Here is a 23768-nt window from a genome sequence, read left to right as displayed (position 1 = left end):
CTTAAATGTGATATTTTAAATATCTTGTAAGCTGCCATGAGAACTTCATGTAGTGAGCAGGGTATAAATATTCCAAATACTAAATGCATACACCTATGCATCTAAAAAAATCCATCCATCTCTTTAGTTTACACTCCAAGGATAACTGATCCCTAAACCACCCCCACCTAGTTCTGCACCCTTTTGTCACCCATGAGAAGACTTTCCCACCTTTCTGGAAACCCTGCAATTATATTAAGAAAGCTAGTGTGGTGCAATATTTAGGAATGCAAAAGTGGTACTCAGGTGATCTAGGTTCCAGGCCCCACTCAGCCATGGACTTTGGGCCAGTCACAGAATCTCAGCCCAAACTACCTCACTGGGTTGTTGTTGTGAGGAGAATATTGGGAAGAGGAAGGGAAAATTATGTGAGCCACCCTGAGTTCCTTAAAAGGAAAAAAGGTGGGACATAAATATAATAAATAAATATTCAGCCCATTCACCCATCCAATCATGCTGATATATTTGTGCTGCATAGAAAACTCCACTGACCCCGCATTCTATCCACAAAACCTGAATTCTTTCCCAATAAAACCTTCCTAAAATTCTTAAAATCTGCCAAATTAGAAGAAATTGAAATTCAAGAATTTCCTCTAAAAGGCATCTCTGCCTGTGCACTACCTCTCAAATTTATTTATACACCATCCTTTCTCCCAAGGGAGTCCAGAATGGTACATTTAGAATAGTTAGATGTGTTTAACGTCTAAAATTGCTGAACGACATTTACAATCCTGGTGATGATCACAGCCCTGCAAAGCTGGAGCACAACTATAAGCAGCATTGGACCAGTGAAGGTAAAAGTGGATAGTTATCTCTGTTTATGATAAACATGCCAGTTTTTATGAAAGCTTATATAATGTGGAAGTTGTGAGCAGGGGTTAGCAATAAATTAGAATTTTTCTCCTCTAGGGACCTTCACTATACTGAAAACTGTGATTAATTTGCAGCTACTGAAAAAATCCCATGTCTTGTAAAGACAAGATAGCCTTATTCTCCCCCTTTAACTGCATAATGGGAACTTCCTCTCATTTTCTCTATTTTTAAAAGCTTTGTACAGCCTTGCAAACTTGTACTTCTCTCCCAAAAAATATGAAAGCATCCCAAACACCCAGTCATGCAAATTTGCTAGCTGGACAGCTTTCCAACTGTCTTTGCTCCAATCTTGTTTCTTTAGCAAAATCTTAAGGTGGCATCCACTGCTTTTACTTTTTGAGCTGGCCATCTTGACATTAATCCAGGTTTTTCCTCTCACTCATTCAGAGATCCAGTTCTGAATGGCTGAATCATATTACAATAATATGCTCCAATGCAGCACTTAGCTCTTTAGAAATAAATGTCAACCATCCACTTTGTACATGGGAAAAAATGCATTACAGGAGCCCTCTAAACATGAATCTGCAGCCTGTCCCTATTGACTCCATTGATATCCTTTGCAATTCAGACTTAAGTTTGTACCTGTCTAAAATGTCTTCTCTTTCTTAATCACACTACACTGAACCCAAACTTTAGGAACCCAGACCTCCATATATACATTAAATAGCTCTAAACCTGCTTTTTATTAGCTTTGTGCTGGCATGTGCCTGACTGTCTCTATTATCACGGGGCCAGCTGGCTCACGGCTACTGTCTGCTCCGAGCTGCTGTTTCTTGACAATCCCAGATATCTGTGAGTCATCCCACATGTATCTCTTCCTGCTCTAACAAGCCTGGACATGCTCTCCTCGATGTAAGAGCTGCTGTTCAATACAACTGCTGTCCTACACCAGAACAAAGGCAGACTCATTAAGAATGCAGCATGACATCAAATCCCAGTATGGCATTATTATCACAATATAGGACTGCTTCACTCTTTGACGATATCCTTGGCACTGGCTTGTCCGCCTCTATGAAGGGTTCTGCCCAGCACGTATTCACTTAAATCAAAAAAGAATTGTGCAATGAAGTGATATCAACTCCTTCCTGAACTCAAGGTATAGGGTGACCCCTGTGTTCCCCCTAACCATTTATCTTGTGAAAGAAGGAAATGACACTTCTTTAGCTATTGTTCTTCAGTTTATACTGGCTACTACTATTTCCTTCATTTTCCTTTTAGTGTTCGCAAGATTATAGTTCAGAGTCTGCTAGATTTCAGAGCCAGTATAAACCAGTCTGTAATCTGTTGATTCTGTTTGTACTGTAGGAGAGATGTCTTAATCCACAACTGCTACCATTTTAACTTGTCCGGAAAATGAAGCAAATAGTAGCAACAGGCACTTCCGGAAAGAGTAGGCAGCTAAAGGCCTGCCATGAACTCCCTCCCATCATTTGTGACAGGCAGGAGACCTGCTAAAAGTCACTTCTGATCAGAAAGGGAGAGTGATAGAAAGGAACCTGATTTTTGAGAATAAACAGAGTGCACTGGGGGATTTATTCTTCTGCCCATGCCTCCAAGCCAGAAACATAGGACCTACTTGGATCCAGTAGACTTAAGGCAATGCTGTGATTGTCCTGTACATAGGCAGAAGCATGCTGTGTTAATATGCACATTTATGTCACTTCTGCACAAGAGACCTCTGTAGTTATACACGCATAGCATAAACTACAGCAACTATGACCCCCTACAACTACTACAGGCTTCAGCAGTGAGAGGAATCTACTGAATTCCAGTGAGCTCAGTAGAATCTAGTTGGTACATTACAATTCTGCTGAATTGTATTCTTTGAGATACAGGACAAAAAAACTTCTGAAGTGTGTCTTTTTAATGTTACATGCTCACATGCCTGACATTTCTTGGACTGATTTCCTCATTCATTTTTACTCAAGAGGCAATCCATTAGGTCTGTTGCACCCTATCTGTGTTGTAGCCATGCCAACAACTTTTTCCTTCCCTTTCTTAGTTGGCAGCAACTGCAAAGTATATGCAAAGTGACTCAGTGTTATAATGCAATAGGGAGCATGGATTGTTCCACTGCAAAAGGAAAAAGTGATTCATAGAATTGACCTTGCTCCTGAAGTGTGAAATTCATCTGAGATTTTGTAGATCTACATGCTGCCATCAAGCCATTAATAGAACTTGTTTCTCTAAGTACACATGAGAATTCCTCATAAAAAAGAGCAAATAGGTACTATCTCAGTATTGACTGAGTATGTTTTCTTGACAGGTAAACTATTTCCTACGAATGGGAAATATAACAAGCAAAGAGTCGCATGGACACAATGATGCAGATGAACAGACTAAGATTATATTCAGGGAAGATAAAAGTCCTTTTGGTCAGTAGACCATCCAACCTGGGACTGGGAGTAGTACCTGTTCTGGATTGGGTATCACTCCTTTGAAGGATCTGGTATGTGGTTTGGGGGTGCTTCTGGAAGATTCAATCATACCAGTAGGCCTAAGTGCCTTTGCCCAAGTGTATCAGCTGACACACCAGCTGCACAACTTTTGGGGGAAAGAACGTCAGGCCAGAGTTTAGATTTCTGTAACTTGTTCTGCAAGGGGCTGCTTCTGAAGAGTATTCAGAAATTTCAGCTAGTGCAAAATATGGTAGCTAGAGTTTTGGAATAGTGAGGTTTGGAAATTGCATCACACAGTTTCTGGATTAACTTTTCAGGTTTGTTCCTAGACATATGCAAGACTTTAGTTTTGACCTACACAGCCCTAAATGGTCTTGGGGGGGGGGGGGGCTATCTCAGGGACCGTTGCCTCCTACATGAACCTTCCCAGTAATTAACCGTCATCACTGGATTCCCTGTAATGCTTCCTGCCAGAGGCATGCTGGGCCTTACTGGTAGCTGCACCACACCTGCAGAACTGTCACACAAGGAGACAGTGATCAGCTTGTGTGGACTGTTATTCCCCTGTTCTTTTAGTGCTACCTGATGCTGTTCTACCTCACTCTCCAATTTTAGCTGTAAGTCTTAAATTCTATTTTATTTGAGGTTGTGCATCAATGTTTACTGATTTATGACACAATTTTCTTTAATGACATGTTATTGCTGTTGGGAATGACAGAGGCAGTTATTTTTGGTGTACTTTCCAAGGTTAGGGTGGCATCGACTTTTTGGATGGAGACTGAGAGGGCTGGGGAATGAGGAGCAGGGAAATCAGGATGGTGGAGGAGTGAGAGGTTATCTCAGGGTCAGTGTCCTAGTAGACCATGAGAGCAGAGTTTGGAAGTGAAGGGAAGGACAAGGGAGAGGAGCTGGATGAGCCTGGTCCAGTTCCTGACCCCATGATGCGGCATCAGGCTGGAAGGGCTATCCAATTACAGGGCCTGCATAAATCTAGGAAGCTAGCCCTTTTCCAGAGGGGCACACCCAGATGGTTCTCGTAAGTAGTTTCTAGTCTGGGCTCAATGAGTCACTTTGTCAATGTGCGGACACTCGCCTTCTTGTGGCAATAATTTGTTAGCTGCGCACTGGAAATAAATGGCATTCTTGCAAAGAGAATGTCTGTTGTTTGAAATGGAAAAGGAGAAACCCAGCTCCCAACGATAGCTCTTGAGGACCATTTGACAGTTCATAAGCTAAATAAATAAATAAATAAATAGATAGATAGATAGATAAATAAATAAATAACCAATGCATGCCCAGATTTATGCCTCCTGGGTAAAACCTGGTTCCACTGGGCCTGCAGGAAGAGAATCAAAGTCTTTATAGGCATTGTTATACCAATTTTCAATCCTAACATTTTGCAGACAGAACCCCAGGGGCCAGTAGGAAACTGGCAGCACAAGGAGAACACCTGTGTGGGGCTGGATTAGGCCAGGTCAGCTTTCTGAGGGCCCTGAGGCAAGGCCCCCTCAATGGACCTACCTGCTTGGTGAGCTGACCTTCTCAGCTCCACTCTCTCAGCATTGCTTACTGCTGGCTTGCTTGGCAAGCAGAACACCTGTGAACAGATGAGGAATAGCATCTATTCTCCTGTTCACCTCCACCATGGAGAGCAAAAGGCAGGTGAACAAGCAGGTAGAGCAGGTTATAAACCATCCCAAGACGCTCGTAGTGGACAGTATATAAAAGCTTTAAATAAATAAATCAAGTGGAGGGACAACTCCAGGCAGCTCCTGACAGGGATGGGGCCCTCAGCAAATGGCAAACAATGCTTCCATATGCTGGAAACTGCATGATTCACAACAGCTAGAGTTATTCTGCATGTAGCATTTGGGGAAAAAAAGTTTTCAACTATAACAAGTACAACATTGCTTATAGTTAAAGGTCTTTTCTGCATGAGGCATTTATTGCATGCTCATCATGTGCTATCCATGGCCGTTTACTGCTACTTCAGAAACAGCGTGACCCCGCAGTTTCATTTCTGTGCCTAGGCAGCACTTTTGGCAAGTTTGTTTGTTTGCACTGTAGGGGAAATGTGGCATTTAAGTGTAAAGGAAAATATTCCTCTTGGGTATTCATTTTGCTCTGCTACACCACAGTGAAAAAAGTTTATGTGGCAGAAAAGTAGGAATATGAACATTCTTCATGTAGTGCTCTGATCTTAATTTTGCAATAAAAGTAACAGTACATGCAGTTAATAAACACCTATCAAAAGCCTTGTGTAGAAAACTCAAAGTAAAGGGGAAATAGAGCAGAAAGCTTTGGCCAGTCCAGCTTTTCCCAAAATAGAGTAAAACTACTGCTGTTAAAATTGCCCTTTCTATATAGGTATCTGCTGCACATCATGTCAGGCAGTCCTAAGTTCTTGAATGTGTATGATGTAGAACAACACAGAATACAGAATTAAGAAATCTTTTCTCATTCGCTTACATACATGTTGCCAAAATATTCCCCCCCTCCCCTTGCTCTCTACCGGAAGAAACTTAGTTTAATCTGGCCAGATAGCTCAGAGGATAGGGTGAGAGTGTGACCATTCACAGAGGCGAATTCTTGGTCTGAAGCTCACCTCTCTTTGAATGACTGTCCAGCTGGCTTTAAAATTCATTAGGTGGGAGTGGTGTTGAATTTCCAACCCCGAGTTGACACCCAGGCAGCAAACTGAGCAGCAAAAACACCTAGTCGCAGATTTTGCCACAATGGTATAAGATGTTGCACTTCTTTTGTCCAAACTGAAACATCCTATGATCAGCTTCAACAAACTAGCTTCCTAAGTTGGCTTGTCTTGTTCAGAACTTAACAGGAATCTAGAAGAGAACAGCATTCTAGACACGGAAATTCTTACACTTAGAGGGAAAATTCATGAAAAAATATATGCATGCTGGTCTATGCAGAGCCGTTATTTGGGTTCCTCAGTCACCTGTCCTTACCAAGTGAGCAAGCAATACACCCACAATTCGGCAATGCTGTCACTGAATCATCTGTCAGATCTACAACCTGAATGGGATCTTATGGGCACTAACTGCTGTCCAGATATCCATAGGAGAGGTTGGAGCCTCAGTTCCACCCTCAGAAAATGCTATGAAAGTGGAGCTGGGATTCCTTCAAGTGCCCCCTTCCTTCCACCATAGCCACAGCAGTTCTTTCCACAGCAGCTGCAACTCTGAGGGCTCGAGACCTCCTCCTGAGTCAGTGTTTAGGGGATGATCTGAGGACCATGGAGAGCAGGAGTGAGCATGCCTTGGTGCACGTCAGCCATTTCTCCTGATGGAACAGAAAACTCAGCTGAAAATGGCCATTAAAGTCTTTTGCAGGGCGGAAGAAGTGCAGAGGTGACCTTTGCTTCTATGTTCCTCCTGCCCTTCAAAGTTAACTCATAATCTTCTGAAATTGGAGAGTCATGGCAGCCATACTGGATTGTGATGCCCATTGCATTTGCAGTCCAGTTATTTAAGCAGAGTATAAATCCAGTGCCAGTGTGATTTACATGTTGAACGCATTGGCTTTGGAGGAAATGGGAAAATGAGAGCAAAAACATTAAATTTGCAACAGAAAGGTGCCTGGTATGAAAAGATGCATCCAGATGATATTTTAAACACCCTTATAAATGCTATTGAGTGTTAAGAGTAAGTAACAGTGTTATAATTAAAGTGAAAATGAATTTTAACTTTAATTAGTTTATGGAGTTGGTGTGGGATACATTCTGTCTGGCAGAGGTTTCCTGTTTTCCACACTTGTTTTGGTAGACCACAATGCTGCATGTGGGCATATCTTTAGCTGTAGGCATCTGACTTACTTTCCATTTTTAAACTGAAAGCTCTTTTGTCCTGCGGCCGCCATGTAGTCAATGCAAGAGAGTAAAGATAACTTGAAAGAATGTTTTTGTTGTAAAAACCAAGTGTAGAATATAATTTGCAAGAAACAGCCCTCATAAAAGCCCTATGTTCATTGCTGAGACTTTAACTGAGTTTTATTTTTGAACCTTGTTGAATTCTGCAGAGGCAGAACCATTAAGACTTCACAGAATTCAATTAAGGTAGGAATCAAAACCTTAATGTGTAGTTATTACTGTAAAACTGTAGAATTGCAGAGAATCAGAGAGATTACTTCTATTGACATTTCTTCCTTGAAATTGCAGAGAGCAGTTTTTGTCAGTGTAGGACTGGCATCTCTGTCTCTTGCTCAGCGTAGATGAAACTAGGGGTTGAGAAGAATTGGGGATTCAAAAAACAACCCTCTAAGTTCAGAATTCTCAAAGCCATTCCAAGCCAAGCCTGATGCCCTCCGATTCTGCCTTGGTGATTTTTTGTTTGCTTGCCTTGGCTACTAAAGGTCTGTCAATTTACAGTCTGCTAATTTTTTCCTTCCTTCCTTCCTTCCTTCCTTCCTTCCTTCCTTCCTTCCTTCCTTCCTCCCCATACTATTGTACACTAAATAGGTGGCAAGATAGAGTAGGGATTAAACAGAGGCAGAGGTTAAGGGAAAGGCTCTTTCCAAGCTGTTCTTGCATTCCATGCTGTTCCAGTGAACTCTGGAAATGTTGCTTCTTTTATTCCTCTTGATTCATTGACCTGGGAGAACAAACGACAGTTCCTAGATTTCACAGCTGTTTCTCAATTCCTCACACTGCTAAGAGGATTTGAGAACTGACATGGTCTTCCATTAACGTGCCTTGTCTTACAATGTCATCCTGGAAAACAGTGATTCATTCAATCATCTTCTTTTCAAAAATTTAGGAAGCATTTTTTATTCCAAATGGCAAGCACTGATAATAAAAATTCCCAAGGGGAGCAGTCAAGGAAATACGCTTGATACATCCAATTTGGAAAATATTTTGCCCCCTGACACTTTGGGGAGTAGTTACTCTAGTTTTGGAAGTACATTTTTTGCCTTCGACTACAACTTCATTTAACTCTTAAAGTTCAACGCAAGTGTTCTGTTATCCCATTTTCCATGAAGACTGGCGTGCGTTGGGGTGGGGTGGGGTGGGAAGAGGCACTATGCATACCAGGGGATGGGCTCAGTGATTTCCCTAACTGTGCCATGCTTCATCCTTTCCAGCTGCTTTTAGAAACTTGTGCCATCAGAAATATGGATTCTTTGGAGTGCCTGTACACTGTATGGTTTGGCATCTGCTCTTTCAAAAGAAGGCTCCCTTCTTGAGCCTCCAAATGCACTTCCTGTTCTTAGTAGTTCCCATTTTGGACTACTGCATGCCTGAGAAGTTATGGCCACATCTCATATGCATGGTGATCACAGACTACTTCTTCATGTGGTAAAGCATCCAAGATAAGATGGGATATTGCTGGGCTATGTGAAAAGAAGGAACCTATTCCTTCTACAGGTTGCAAGGAGAAGGCTTCTTGAGCAAAATGCCCTAATTCTGAATAATTATTGCACCTTGATCCTCCAGGCAGGCAATTCCCTTTAATGTTGTGATTTTTTTTTTCACATCTTAGAAATGCTATCTGGAGCAGTCAGGCTTTTTACTGTAGATTTAAAAAAAAAAAAAATGGGTGGCCACCTTTTTTCTGGGCTTTCTTTTGTACTGCCTTTGCAGAGATATGAGCAGTTTTGCCCTTTTCAAAATGGTTGCAGAAACTGTTTTTGTGCTTTGCAGAACAGAGTTACCTCCTTCAATTCATTCCTAAGTTTATCTTTGCTCCTTGATCTAGGTTTGGATCAATTCAGATTGCCTTGTTATCTTTTCCAGGAATTGCATTGGTCCAAGAAGTCCTTGGCCTAGAATTCCAAGCACCAATTTATCAACAAAATCATATTATTCAGCCTGTTCATACAGGATGCTAACAAATGACTTGACTGATTTTTAAGGTTTCCAAGTCTTTGATAGAAGCAGGCCCTCTCATAAACTACACTCCTCAGGAATTAATTGAGTTCCAGTTTTGACCAGAACACCCCCATAGTTGTGCTTGTGGCCCCCTTCAGGAAGAATAAAGGATTTGTAAACACTGCTGGCTTCATGCTCCTAGCATAAAAGAATTGAACTTTTTTGCATTATTCCTTCCCCTTTGTAGAGCTCTGTATCTACAGGGCAGTGACCAGTTGTCAGCCAGGCTGTGCTATAGAATACTTATGACTTAAGAATTCTGTTGCAAGGAACTGTAGCATTTTCTTCATCTTGCTAAGAATCCATGAGTTCAAAATCTGATTTCTGACACCATGTCATGAAAGGCTTCCTTTAGGGCACACTAGTCAGGAAGTTAGACAAGAACTTTATTGTTTCACTTCAACCAAAACAAAGAAGGAAATCCCTGAATCTACTCAGATGTAAGTCCAGTGGCATCTAGTAGCTAAGCTATATAAAAAATGGAGCTACGTAAGCTGCCTTGGGATCCTTGTAAGGAAAATATGGCTTATAAATGCAATGCAATGAAATAGGGCTATAGATGTCATCTAGAAAATTAAAAGTAAATAAATTAGTAACATACAGTGATACTATCCACACATGCACCATCCTGGATAAGAGTAAGCCCCAGAGATTATGGTGGAACTCATGCCAAAGAAAACTTGCATCCAATGGGTACTGTTAAAGACGTTTTCTTGTATATCTTTTCAATATTTATACCCCATTCTTCTATAGGGATAATTAAAGGCTCTGAAACTACCAGAGCGTGGAAGTGTGGAAAAGGAGGACAGGGAATCAATTTTGCTATGGGCACACTGTAACAATCAGTTGACTTGACAAACCAAACCAAACCAAACCAAACCAAACCAAACCAAACCCCATTAGTGACTATTGTAGTAAAGCGCTTCTAGCAGCACAATCGGGGAGAAAGAACTCTTCAATTATTGTTTTCAAGTATCTTTCATACTATACTGGGTGCTAAAATAGATGAGCTTGCTTTGAATAACTACAATAGATCTTCTCAGCAAATGATGTCCACTTCTGAAAACTGCATGATATTATGCAGCAGCAATAGTTCGTGCAAATCAGAGTGGACAAAACAGTTTTGTGCTCCTTGACAGGCAAGAAAGGTATTCAGGGGCAGAAGTTTTTCAAGGTAAGCCTTACATTTTTAATTGCCAAATATGTCAGCACTGCTGAGATTAGTAAAACAAAAAAATGCGGAGGGAAGAAAAAATAAAAAGAAAGATATGCATACTGCTTGCTGTTTGGAAAATAGCTCTAAATTATTTAAACTCCAGCTGGTCAGTTCTGGATTCTGTTGTCCAGCAGTGGCACCTGAACAACTTTTTCTGTTTTAACCTTGGCAATGCCCTGTTATTTTTAATTTCAATTACTGTTAGTAGTTTAGAAGGACTCTGCTTTTCCTGTCATCCTCATAAACAGTTAATGACACTCAGGGCACTAAAGTCATCCTGGTGTGAGAACATGCATATGGATGAGGGAAGGGAAAACCAAGCTTTCAAACATGGCCCGATATTCTAAATAAGAAAAAATACAAACAATCTGCAAATATAACAATGCAAAAATATCAAAGCTCATATCATAGTAGAAGGCCAGAAAACACAATCCAGGTAGAAGAGATAGAGAAAGCTTCATCCTTCCCAACATGAAGAAATGCTTTGTCAGCACTTCCTATATCTCTTTCTAGCTCTAAAACATTTTTCTAGTTAGTTCTTCAACATCCCTTCTGAAAGAAGAGTTTCTTATCAGGAGAAATGCCAGTAGCACACAGGTTGAATGCAGATGCAAAACAAGGTTGCCAACATCAATGAAGAAAGAATGAAGACAGAAGAAACTATTTTACACAGTATAAAATGCCGAGAAGCACTATTTTCCTACCATCTTATGAAATCAATTACGCAAACTCTCAACTGCAATCGTTGAGGACAGGAGGGGGAACTGGAAGAGCAGAGCAAGTGACAATCATATGCACATTTACCTGGGAGAAAGTCCCTCTGAACTCATAGAACTTACTTCTGAGCAAATACATAGGATTGTGTTGTCCAGCTGGAAGCTTACTTTTTAAAAACTTCCAATAAACTTAGTAGGACTTACTTGTGAGTAAACAATTTGGTGATGTAGTTCTTTATACTATTTGTGATACCATGATTCTTTCAAACCTTTGCAACACCTTGTATCAGAGACTTTTTGCCATAATAGCATTGCAAGAACAGTTGCATCATTGGCCACAAAGACTGACATGGTCTAAAATGGTCCAGATGATGCCTGTCATTGCACTGGATTACTAACATAGCTATCCATTCAGAAGACTTCTGAATTACACAGAAGTCTTATTTAGTTCATGCTGCAAAAGAGTAATTTCTCCCCTTATAAATAGCATAAATTGGGGGTGGGGGTCAGTGTTGCTGCTCCTGAGGAATAAACTGTGGTACCAGCCTAACATCCCTCACAAGGCTGCTGTGAAGATAACATAGTTGCAGGCAAAGAAAACCATAAATGCTTGTGCTTGTGGGAGAAAGGATGGAATAGCACAAAACATACAAATAGGCAAAGATACATTTAAAGGGAAAGATCAAGGAAAATTAAATTGTAAAATAAAAGAAATACTTTCCCCACCAACGCTTCTTTATAGATTCCAACCTTTCTTTCCTTTTTCTACAAACATTGAAAAAAAAACCATCTAATTTTGATCATTTCCCTCATGCATCCATAACAAAATTAGCACATTTCCCATCAATAAGCTTTCTGAAACACCAAAGAAAGAAGGGGAAAGAGAAAGGATAGAGCGAGTGCCTGGGTAACCCACGTACAGGTGTCAAGCATGGGCTGGGTGTGAGTTGTCCTTGAGCCACGAGTCACTGTTGAACTGTAAGTTATTGCCTTGTCTGAACCCTGCCACAAGAAGCCATGGTTTGGTAACTGCAAACAGCTCATGAAAAGAACCCATGGTTTATTTGCAGAATGTAAATTGAGGGTTGCCTGTGGTTAGCAAACCATGCCTTGTTAGTGCGGCTAGGTTTAGATGACACCATTCAACTACAACCCCTCGTTCCGAAACAACCCACACTCAACCCATCCTCAACTCTTACGTGGGCGAGCGCCTGGCCTGAGCCATGTCAGTGCCTTTGTGAACTTTTCTGCGCCTCAACCAGCATCTGCCAGGCACTGGCGAAGTCCTTTCGACCAGGATGCTTTTCAGCTTTGCTTTTACCTCAAATCTACTTAGACTTGAGCTCTTGGAGCGAGACTTCTTGCGGAGATACACCGAGAAGAACCTGCGCACCGTGAACTTCTTCATATTCATTTCCATCGCCCCGTTCGGGACCGGCGGCGCAAGGCAACGAAAGGAGCCGCAGTGTCCGAGCTCGCTCGCTCGCTAGAGCATGCCGCTAGTCCCCGCAGTTAGATCCACCCGAGGAGGGAAGAACGGAGGGAAAGAAGGAAGGAAGCGACGGGCGAGGGCGAGCCGTCCTCCTTGCCCTTTTCGGGTTCATCCAGTCCCGCAGGAGAGCGCGCAGGCCCGCAGGGGCGCCCCTCCAGAGCCGCCGGGGCGGCGCGGGGCACGCGACTCGCTGGCCGGAAAAGAGGAGACGCCTTTTCTCTCTCCCTTTGGTCTCCCGCGCCGGTGTTTACATTTCATCGCTGCGAGCCCAACTCTCTCGCTCGCTCGCTCGCTCGCTCGCGCTCTCCTCCACCCTCTTTGTGTGCCTCCCTCCCTCGCCTGAGGTCCCTACTACGTCCAATCGCAGCCGGCTTTTCCTGCCTGCATAACCGGCGCTCAAGTCCACGCCAGCGCCAAAGCCTGCAACACTGGGGAGAAAGCCTGGCTGTGCCTATCACGCGCCCCTCCCCACCCACCTAGCTCCCCACCCACCCAGCCACCCACCCTCCGCCAGCCGCCGGGTAGCGGAGCGGGTCTTTGTCGACTGCCTGGCTCTCGGGGTCGCACGAGGGAAGGCGACGAGCGCCCGGCTGCTCTGCCGTTTTAAGCGGCTTGGAAACTGCGGCACACACGCAGAGAAAAAGAGAGCTATAATTATCCTCGTCCGATTTGGGAAGAGATGAGCTCTCACAAAGGAGATTCTCCTGGGAAATTCTCCTGTCAGTCAAGAGAGGCCACTGCAAAAATATGTCACTTCCGAAGGCTTTGTCTCTCTAGGTACTACTGCGGATGCCTTGCCTGTTTTATTAACTTTGCAAGAGTTCAGAAAGATTTGTTTTATTTTCACTTCAGAATCTTGGGTTTAATGGCAGACTGGAAACTCAAAGCCATATGCCACTGAATTAGTCCAGGCATGTTGGTTCATGAGCAAGCCTTAAAATAAGCAGTACTTCAATAGAATCTCCGTCTGCTCCATATATTATGCTGTTACATTTATATCCCATCTTTTTTCCTCTTGTAAGGAACCTGAGAAGATTTACATAGGCCCATTTTATCCTAACAACAACGCTGTGAGGTAGGCTAGGCTGAGAATGAGTGACTGCTCCAAAGTCACCCAGTGAGCTTCATGGCTGGGCAGCAACTAGGACTCATATCTCCAGTCCAATGCTCTAATCATCACCCCAGAATTATATGCAACTTAACTTTCCAGCTGCCTTTGATCACCTCCATTTTCTAGAATAGTACTTTCACTTACAATAAGCATGCAATGAAATCCATTCTCCTTTCAACTGCCTGGAGAATGGGTGTGGCTGGCTAAATTTAGAAGTCAAAGGATGTAACTGGCAATCCTGAGACAGCTCTATAATCCCAAAGTGCATGCAAACAAAGGATTCTTTTGAAAGGATGCATTTTGGGACAGGTGATCTATAGAAACCAAAGGATCATGGCAAAAAAGTTTTGGTTTGAAAGGTGTATAGAAATGGCCGCATGTGACCAATATATTGTAGCAATATCATATATCTGCTTATCTAGTGTTTTCAGCAAAGAGCACCATCACTAAGCACTTTGCCATATTGGTTGCATTAAGCTGATACCGCTTCCCTTTGGCTAACATTAAGGGTTGCCCTTCCTCCCACACCAAAACAAAATTTCTGCACTGACTTATCTATTACTCAGCTGGCTGGTCAGAGACAAGGATGATAACGGCACATTGAAGGTTGTTCTGAGAAGCCAGTGACACCATATCGCCAGTCAGCCAGCCTTACAAAGAGGAAGCACTGTGTGTGAGTAATGCTTATCAGGTCTTTAAGCTCTTACACAGCTCTTTGTTGTTCCAGCCTGTTCTATTGGTCAACTGCTTTTTGCAAGCCAGCCAGAAATACATATAAAGTCAGAAAAGTGCTGATGTTTTCATGGCATAAAACTCCACTGGAACCCCTCCCCACCTTTTTGTCCATCATACCCCTGCACCACCACATAATGGAATGCTCACGTGCGAACAAGACCTTCGGAAACTGTCAGTATCATAATGGTATCAGTCCCAGTTTATTTCACTCAAGAACATGGCTAGGATATGCTGCCACATGCTTCTCTTCATCCTTGCCTATCCTGGCTGGGCAAGCTGTGCCAAGAGAAACATGGCTTCAGCTGTTGAAACGGTATTTACTGAGTGGGCTCAGACAAAATGAAAACTCACCTCCAAGGTCTGAGTATGGTTTTTTGTTGAAATGTGATTCAACATGTTGTTTGGATCCAGCAGAGATAACAAACCATGGTGAACATGCCATCGTTTACAATCTAACAACAAATCAAGGGTTGTTCTCGCATCAGACCTTTTAAATACATTCTTTAGTATCTAAGCCCTTGTGAGTGCTGATGGACCTTTACTGGTTTTATTATACTGTACTGTTTTTATGTCTTATGATTTTATTCAACTGTTTTATGATGCTTTATGGTGTGAGCCACCTAGGGAGGCCATTCTGGTGGTTATAGGCGGCATAAAAATAGGTGAATAAATAAAAATAAGTAAAATAAATGAGACAATATAATAGCCTGCATTTCGATGGCAACTCACAGACAGCTGTTGAGCATCATTTCTCTGAATGCAATCAGCTTTCCTGTGGGAGAGAAGGATATGCGTGCCTCTGATCCCACAACTCACAGTTATCCATTTTAAAAGCTATTTCATCATTAGCAACATCAACAGTGTCTTTTATATGTTTAGATCTGGAAAAATGGCCATTTGTCAATGGAAATAAGAATGGTGCAAGAGAAATGGTGATTTTGCCCACCCTGGAGAACAAGAGTGGTTTTGAATCCCATCGATTACACATCTTTAAGGTTACTCATGCTCCACTGGCTCTTACATTATAACGGGGACTGCGATCTGTTGCCCTGCCCCTCCCATTTACTCTTGGCCACCAGTGCAGACATTTAGGCTGGTACAGGAAGTGGGGCATTAGATTGATGTGGGTGTCCCTGTACAACATGTCTGCAGTTCTTAGAATATCTGGCACTCCACCATGTGTGCGCCAGATTTTGCACTGATACAGCCCTTTTTGTGAAAAGGACTAAAACAAAATGTGGCAGGAAAAATCTGCAAAGGCCACTATTTTTGTATATGATGTTCTAGAAGCATTCTGTTTACTGCCAGAGTTAGTGTAGTACAGGGACTTTACTTGAGAGGAACTCCAATTGAATTCAATGGTATGTCTAAGTAAACAAATTTAGGGTGCTGCTGCATGAAACTAAGATCCCTGATTCAAATCTCTTCTCTGTCAAGAACTTACTAAATGGTTTAGGCCAGCCATTGTCTTTCAGATCTTCCTCCCACCCAAATCCTCCCTGCAACCAGAATGGGCATGATACTGAGCTAATATACAGGGCTATTAGGAAGGTCAATGAGATATTGAAAGCAAAGGTCCTCCAGAAGACAGGAGGGTTAGAAGCATCTACTAGGAATTGCAAACAAACAGATGTAGGGTGGACATTAGGAAAAATCCCTGATGGTTGGTGCTGTTCGGTAGTGGAAGAGACTGTACCAAGGGCGAATGGGCCTCTTTGCTGCAGGAATTTAAGCAGAGGCTACATGGTCATCTGTCATGGATGCTGTAACTAAATTACTTGCATTGAGCAAGGCATTAGACTAGATCAGCTTTCCCCAACTGGCTTCATCCAGATGTTTGAGACTTCAATACCCATTTGCCCCAATCAGCAAGGCCAATTGTCAAGAATTACTGTTCAAAGCATCCAGAGGTCACCGGATTGGCGATGTCTGGATTGAAGCATCTACAAAGCCTGTTCCAACTCTAAAAATGTGATTCTATGATTCTAAGTACTTTGAACATTCTGCAGTGCTCTACATATGCTAAGCATTACTTTTAGAACAAACAGAGGAGAGCTGTGATTTTGTAGCCTGTTGCACATGCCCATGTCTAATTGACCTGAACGGTTCTGGACCTGAATACAGGAGTGCAGCCAAGAGTATTTCACATAAAGACTGAACCAACAATGTAATAGCTAAGTTAGGCAGCACCCAATTTCCTCAATGATTTCAATAAAAAGGTACGAGCCAAGAAATAAATTAAATTGGAAATTGCCTCGCTGTGTTTATAAACATGGAACTGTCAGGTCAGCTTACAGTGTGAAAAATGGAGATTAGGAATTCATGATACTAAATAATTAATTGACTCCCCTTGGAGGAACCTTTCCTGCTGCAGGAGACAAATGGGAGAGAAGTCAACAAAGTGGATAGGGATGAGATAGAATCAACAGAAAATCAGAGCCAAGTAACATGCTCAGAGGAGTAGCGATACACAAATATTTCAGGGTTTAACTACTCATTGACTGTACAACTCAGTGGTTGAGTAAGGGTTTAGTGTGGGTTCTTACTGAAGCCCCCAAATTTCATAGGAATCAAGTCAAGACCAACATCCCCAAACTGTGTAGCTTCAGAAATGTACACTTGCAAGCACAATATGCTAATACATATAGATGAAAAGAAAGGTTGTTATAAACAAGTTTAGCAGAGATCCATGTGACCTTTGGGGAAAGACTGTATTTCAGCTGCAGGGATTCTCATGTTAAAGGTTCCAAGTTCAACTCTCAGCAGAGCAGGATAAGATGCTGTCTGGAAGTCCAGAAAACCGCTGCCAAGCATGGTCAACAATAGTAGGCTAAATGGATCTGTAAAAGGCAGGTTATGGAGCTCAAATGAAGTTTCTTGATTACAGACAATTCCAAATACAGTGGTACTTTGGGGCTCACAAAAACCTCAGTTCATGACCAAATTAGGTTGCGAACAGAAATTTCAGAAATTTTTTTCCTCATTTTGCGAACTCTGGGGAGGGGAGAGATGGCCATGATCGTGTCTGGGGGGAGAGATGGCCACAATTGTGCCTGTCTCCCCCCGAGTGTGCCTGCAATCACGCCCATCTCCCTCCCCAGCACGCCCGCGATCGTGCCCATCTCCCCCCCCCGAGCACACCCATGATCCCACCCATCTTCCCTGTGATTAAAAAAAAATATTTACAGATCAGATTAACCTTATTTACATTGAACCTTATGGGGATATTTGACTTGGCTCACGGCCAATTTGGGTTGTGACCAGAGTTGTGGAATGGATTAAATTCGAGAGCCAAGGTACCACTGTATTAGAACCACTGTGAGCACCTGCACAACTGATTCTAGGACATCTGTACTCAGCAGTAAAATACTAATAGTATAGACTAATGAAAAATGCTTTTCCCAAGACTATGCAGAAGTCCATTTGCTTAGTCATCCAAGAACGATGCTGATTGTTGCAACCCAATGGGCTGCATTCAGCATAACTCCAGTGTACAGTAATTTAGTCCAGCCTGACATATGGGCTACGTGACTGAGTCACATGTGTAGACATCATTTGTTGGGGAGCAGGATGAAGGAACAGTACAGCAACATTCTTCCTCTATTTGCTTTTGCTTCAAACTCCGTTGCAGCCAAACATCCAGAGTGAACACACTCAGTGCTGCACCAAGAGTGTAGTCCTATGATTGTCTGCACAGAAATAGGCTGCACTGAGGTCACTGGGGCTTGCTGCCAAGTACTTACATATGGGATTCTACTAGGATGTATCTTGGTCCTACCTCCAGGTGTTGACTGGTTAATGACTGAGGTGTTAAATGCGAGTGATATGCACATTTTGTTATGCAAATCAAGACCTTGGGAAGAAGGGAAACTTAACTGTTCCCTCTCCTTGCCACAGATGGGACAGAAATAAAATATATCACCTGTCCCACTGAAATACAACTTGAGAGCTGATCTCTGGTGGAACAGTGGCAGCAACAGAAAGCACTCATACCCCTTTGGACATCATCCCCAGTGGTCTCAAAGCTGCTCAGGATCTACCAGGCCTGCTACATACTCACACAAAGTATATGCTAATTACACTAATGCAAGCACCAGGACAGCTGTACCCCATTCAGTCATTACATTGGCTCTTACTGTGATTTTATTTTGTAGCTGAAATATTTTCTGTTATGTTTTACCATGCTGAGTTTTGTTTGTTTCCTTTTTTTATAATGCTCAGTAGCTGAGGTTCTCTTGTTTTTTATGGTTCCAGTGCTTGAAGACTGCCTAGAAAGGTTCAGCTTCATGGTAGAGAAATATAATAAATAGATTCACTTTTTCATGAGTGAGCAATTCTTAAGGGGGTGTGGGGATAAACTTACCATCTTTGCCCCTCCCCATTCTCATCACCCTCTGTTTGATTTTCAGGGGTTTGAACACCTGGGGGACAATCTCCACAGACTGAGAAGGCTCTCCCTTGTTGACCCTCACCTTCCACAGGCAAATGGTGACAAGAATGGTGAGGGGAGAGGGGAAATGCATGACTCATCCACTCTTGCCCTTTACAGTATGTACCCCGTTTCCACGAAAGTAAGACCTAACTGGAAAATAATCCCTAGCATGATTTTTCAGGATGCTCAAAATATAAGCCCTATGCCCAAAATAAGCCCCAGTTAAGATCCTCAGCCAGACAGATGCATTTAGTACATCTGTTCCAACACAATTTGGGGTTTGGAGAGTTATGACGATGTTCCAGAAGAAGATGGCACAACTATATTTGAATAAATGTAGATTTTTGTACATGAATAAATGTAGATTGTTGTACATGAAAGAATAAGACATCACCTGAAAAGAAGCCCTCGTGTGTCTTTTGGAGCAAAAATTAATATAAGACCCGGTCTTATTTTCAGGTAAACATGGTAGAGCTTACACACAAAGAGCGTGACTAAGTAGAGCTTTACTCTGGTCCTAATAGAGAACTAATTTATTATTTATTTATTTATTATTTATTTAGGAGACTTCTATGCCACCCCATTCGCCAAAGCCTTGGGGCAGCTCAATGCCATTTCTGGCCTGCAAAACAGTACAGAATATTTCTCAGGTTACTAACAATATTTTGTGACAATTGTCTTAACGTAGTAATGCAATTTAGAACCACTTTCTTTCTCCAGTTTCACTGGTCCAGTTTCACCAAATGACAGCTCTTGCAGTTAAACTTCTGTGCATAGATGTATTGTTCATTGCAAACTTCTATACTACACTACTAAATCTCCCAAAATAGCTTTTTAACAAAAAGATATGTACAAAATGTAATCCCATTAATATGCCAGTCTTGTACAATAGAGTGTATGACATCCAAAGGGGTAAAAAGCACCAAGATCAAAATGGATACTTATGCTGAAGAGATATTGTATCTCGTATCACAGCACCCAGTTCCTCGCCAGTGGACTTCTGGAGAGGGATGGGATGCACCTCACAAGGATGGGGAGAAGGTCCTTTGGAAATACCCTCGTGAGCTTCATCCGGAAGGCTTTAAAAGGAGCTGGGAGGGGGTTCAGCCCCCCCATTCCCAAACTGTCCTGACTGGACAAGTGAGGGGAGAGGATCATGGTTTCAGGGCCAGGGTGTTGGAGGTAATGAAGGGGCTGGTGGGATTTCTACAAAGAGGGTTCCGGTACCAGGGAAGAAGGGGAGGAGGAGGAGGCCAGGGAACCCAAAGAAAGGGGGTCATGGGAAGGAGCTGAGATGCATGTATACTAACTCCAGGAGCATGGGAAACAAGCAGGAAGAGCTTGAGGCTCTCCTGGGAATAGGAGAGTATGACCAGGCAGGGATCACAGAAACATGGTGGGATGAAAGGCAGGATTGGAATGTAAACATAGAGGTATATGTTCAATTTAGAAAGGCCAGGAAGGGAAAGAGGGGACGGGGCATAGTATTATATGTCAGGGAAGGGATAGGAGGCAATGAAATAGAGGGTGGCACAGATGGGAATCTGGTAGAGGCAGTCTGGGTAAAACTAAAGGGTTTTGATCGGGGGAGGGACCTGACAGTGGGGATATGCTATTGCCCACTGAGTTAACATGAGACACTGGACGATACCCTGACAAGACCAGATTCAAAGGATACCTTGTGGGGAGGGACACTGTAATTATGGGAGAGTTCAGTCTCCCAGATATTAGTTGGGAGACTCACTCGGTGACAATGGCCAGTTCACATCACTTCCTAGATGCTACAGAGGGAGGATTTTTCACGCAGAGGGTCCAGGAGGCAATGAGGAGGGGAAATATTCTTGACTTGGTTTTGACCAACAGGAAGCTGCTGATAGATTATGGGAGCTCAGGGGGCAAGTGATCACTCCATCCTTTGCTTTGAGATCAGGGGAATGGCAATGAGCAGCAGGTCAGGCACTAGAAGCTGGGACAAGCGCCTGGGAGACGGTACTAGAATGCAAGGGAGTTGAGGAGGGGTGGATGGCACTCAAAAGGGAGGTCTTGGAGGTGCAAGCCTTGACAAAACCACTAGGCAGGGAAGCAAAGGAGAGCTCCGCCGTGGATGCAAAAAGAGGTAGCAGGAGGGATTTGATGTAAGAGGAACCTCCATAGGAAATGGGCACTGGGGCACGTAGACAAAAGAGTATAGTAGGATGAGAAGCCTCATTGCAAAGGGTTTCTTCACAAGGCTAAGGCTGATTATGAGCTGAGACTTGCAAAGAGTATCAGGAGCAACAAAAAGGGGTTCTATCAACATGTAAATAGCAAGAGGAAGGGGAGACAGGTGGTGGGACCACTTAATAAGGAGGAAGGGGATTCAGTGACTGATGTGAGAGAACCGGCACAGATGCTAAATTATTATTTTACCTTTTTGTTCTCCCCAATGCAGATGTGGAAGACCTACATGGGAGACCGGATAAGGCTGGGGATTTAGGGCACAGATTAGAGTCACCCCCCCAAGAAGTCAAGGAGCTCCTCAGGGCACTGAACATTACAAAGGTGCAGAGCCCTGATGGGTTAGACCCCAGTGTACTTTGGTGCCCATTGGCCTCCTTTTTTAAGGCCTCATGGAGAATGGGTGAGATTCCAGAGAACTGGAGGGAGTGTCAGTTGTCCCAATCTTCAAAAAGGGTAATAGAGGGGACATGGGGAATTACAGGCCGGTTAGCCTTATGTCCATTCTGGGAAAGACAATGGAAAGGCTCATAATAGGGAGAGATCTAGTAACCCTAGATAGGGAAGGGAGGTTGGCGGCCACGCAACACGGCTTGCTGCCTGGCTTCTAGATCAAGAGAGGTATTACTGCCACTCTATACTACTCTGGTGCTCCCACAATTGGGGTACTGTGCTCAATTCTGGGCTCCTCATTACAGGAGTGTCATGTGGAGGAGGGTAGAGATGCATTGCAATGGAGCAAAGCTCAGGGAACCAAGGTTTAATTGGATGCCAGGAAGTACCTCCCGACAAGGGTATGAAATGGGCTCCCACAGGAGGTGGTTAGAGCCCCATCAGTGAGGATGTTCAAGGATAGGCTGGATATGCACATGGTTGGCATGTCATGAGTGGAGCCGAATGGAGCCAGGGGTCAGACTAGATGGCCTGGGAGGCCCCTTCTGAATTGCTCTGTTTCTATGTTTCTTTCTGGTGCCTTCAATATCTGTATAAACTGATTCTGAGAGCTCTATCTAATGAAGTGACCTCAAGTCCGTTCAAAATAAGTACTTCTTTTCAAATAACCCATTAGAAAATGTAGCAAGAGGCTGATCTATTTTCTGTTTTGCAGACACAGGTTAAGCAGGTCAAAATCAAAACCAACATTGGCCAAATATGACAAAAACTTTGATTTATTTGTACCTGAAATGAAACATGTATTCAAGGACGCCCTCACCTTTGAGGAATGCCACAACTCCATTCATTACCAGAGCTCCTTTTATTTGCAGCTGATGTCAAAAGTTTAAATGAACCTGAAGGAGCTTCTGAAGATGTTGAAAATTGTAAAATTTTCCATTAAAAAAAGACTAACTTGGCTTAGCCAAAAGACAATTTTGGTGGATGGCTGGTAAAAAGAAGCATTATTAATTAAATACTATAAAAAGCCATCATAAATAAAGGTTTTAAGTAACGTGAGATTTTATGGGGGTTCTGCAAAGATCTTTGTATGGTTCTGTTCAGAACTTAGTGATAGCCGATGTTGTTAATGAAGAACAAAATGAAGGAACAGAGAATAATGTTATGAACCTGCACAACTGGAGATCAATTTAGAATAAAAAAATAACATCCCCACCCCCGCACAAAAAAACCCCTGTGTAATGCCATAGAAGGAAATAGAAGATGTTATTCTATGATCCATTATTAGAAGCTTCTGCCATTATATGGAGTTTGCTCATGGGCAAGTTGAAAGTGAAAGGGAAGCTAGAAAGGCTGGGAAACATGGATTGCGTGGGATGGAAACATGGGCAAACTGCCTGAGCTGTTAGCTAGCTCTCAGACTGCAAAAGTGGATAGCCTCCTGGCTCACCCTCACTACACAGTCATATGAAAAAGGCCCTAGATGAAACAATTCTACCATCTACAAGCCTAGAAACACATGATCTGGAATATTCGCTTCACTTACTTGTAGCCATACCTGACTTTAAGATGCAGCCAAACTGGAGGCATATTAGGGTGTGGGGTTTCAAAAACAAAACTTGAGGAAAAGCTGAAGGAATGTCAGACTCTGGAGACATAAAGATCAGCACTGAGGCCGGGCTGGAACAATCCCATCACTTTCATTTTGCTTCTTGTATGCAAGCCTTCCATAACATGCTTGAATGTTATTATGCATTAAAAAATACTTCACAGTGCAAAGAGTAAAACCAGCCTTGGCTTAGCCTGCAATCCTAAACCTGCTTGTTATCAAATTAACCCTACAACCTGAGTTTAGTCAGGCTAAGCTCTGTGTACATATGACCAGGATTGTATTGGGCATGCCTTACAATGCAACAGATTTGTCACAAAGGGAGAACAGAGGGAGAAGGGAAGGGGAAATGCCAGCAAGAGACTCTTATTCGCCTGTCAGTACAGTGGAAAGGAACAAGGTGTTACGGACACTACTTCCAATATAGCATCTGACTATTAGCGCTTCTTTAACATACAAAGAAGAATAAATCCATCCATTCATATAGTGATTGCAAATTAAAATTGGGAATATCAACATTTCCGTTTTGGTTGCACAGAGTTTCATAACCATAAAGCTATCATTAGTTGTATATGTGGAAGGACTAAAGGACAGAATGGCCCATATGATAATTTGTGCTGTTCAGTAATGTACCAGCTAGAGCAGTTCTGCA

At 42.7% G+C, this 23768-nt stretch overlaps 1 protein-coding gene across 3 annotated transcripts in view; it reads right to left on the bottom strand.

Moving 5' to 3' along the window:
• The window catches only part of RPS6KA2 (ribosomal protein S6 kinase A2), a 241264-nt gene that overhangs the window by 133647 nt on the left and 83849 nt on the right, over nucleotides 1–23768 (bottom strand). Inside the window, exon 1 of one of the 3 annotated variants that reach the window (XM_044421331.1) lies at nucleotides 12449–12881. The exons of the other annotated variants lie outside the window; for them this stretch is intronic. Within the exon in view, the coding sequence (XP_044277266.1) occupies nucleotides 12449–12547 (99 nt within the window). The 5' untranslated portion in view covers nucleotides 12548–12881. Of the gene's footprint in view, nucleotides 1–12448; nucleotides 12882–23768 lie in introns of those variants that run through there. 3 annotated transcript variants of the gene reach the window in all.

Source organism: Varanus komodoensis, unplaced genomic scaffold (genome assembly GCF_004798865.1).
Source record: "Varanus komodoensis strain SLA01 unplaced genomic scaffold, ASM479886v1 scaffold1, whole genome shotgun sequence".
NCBI lineage: Eukaryota > Metazoa > Chordata > Lepidosauria > Squamata > Varanidae > Varanus > Varanus komodoensis.
The sequence above is the reverse complement of the archived record's forward strand: the minus strand, read 5'-3'. Positions and strand labels throughout refer to the sequence as shown.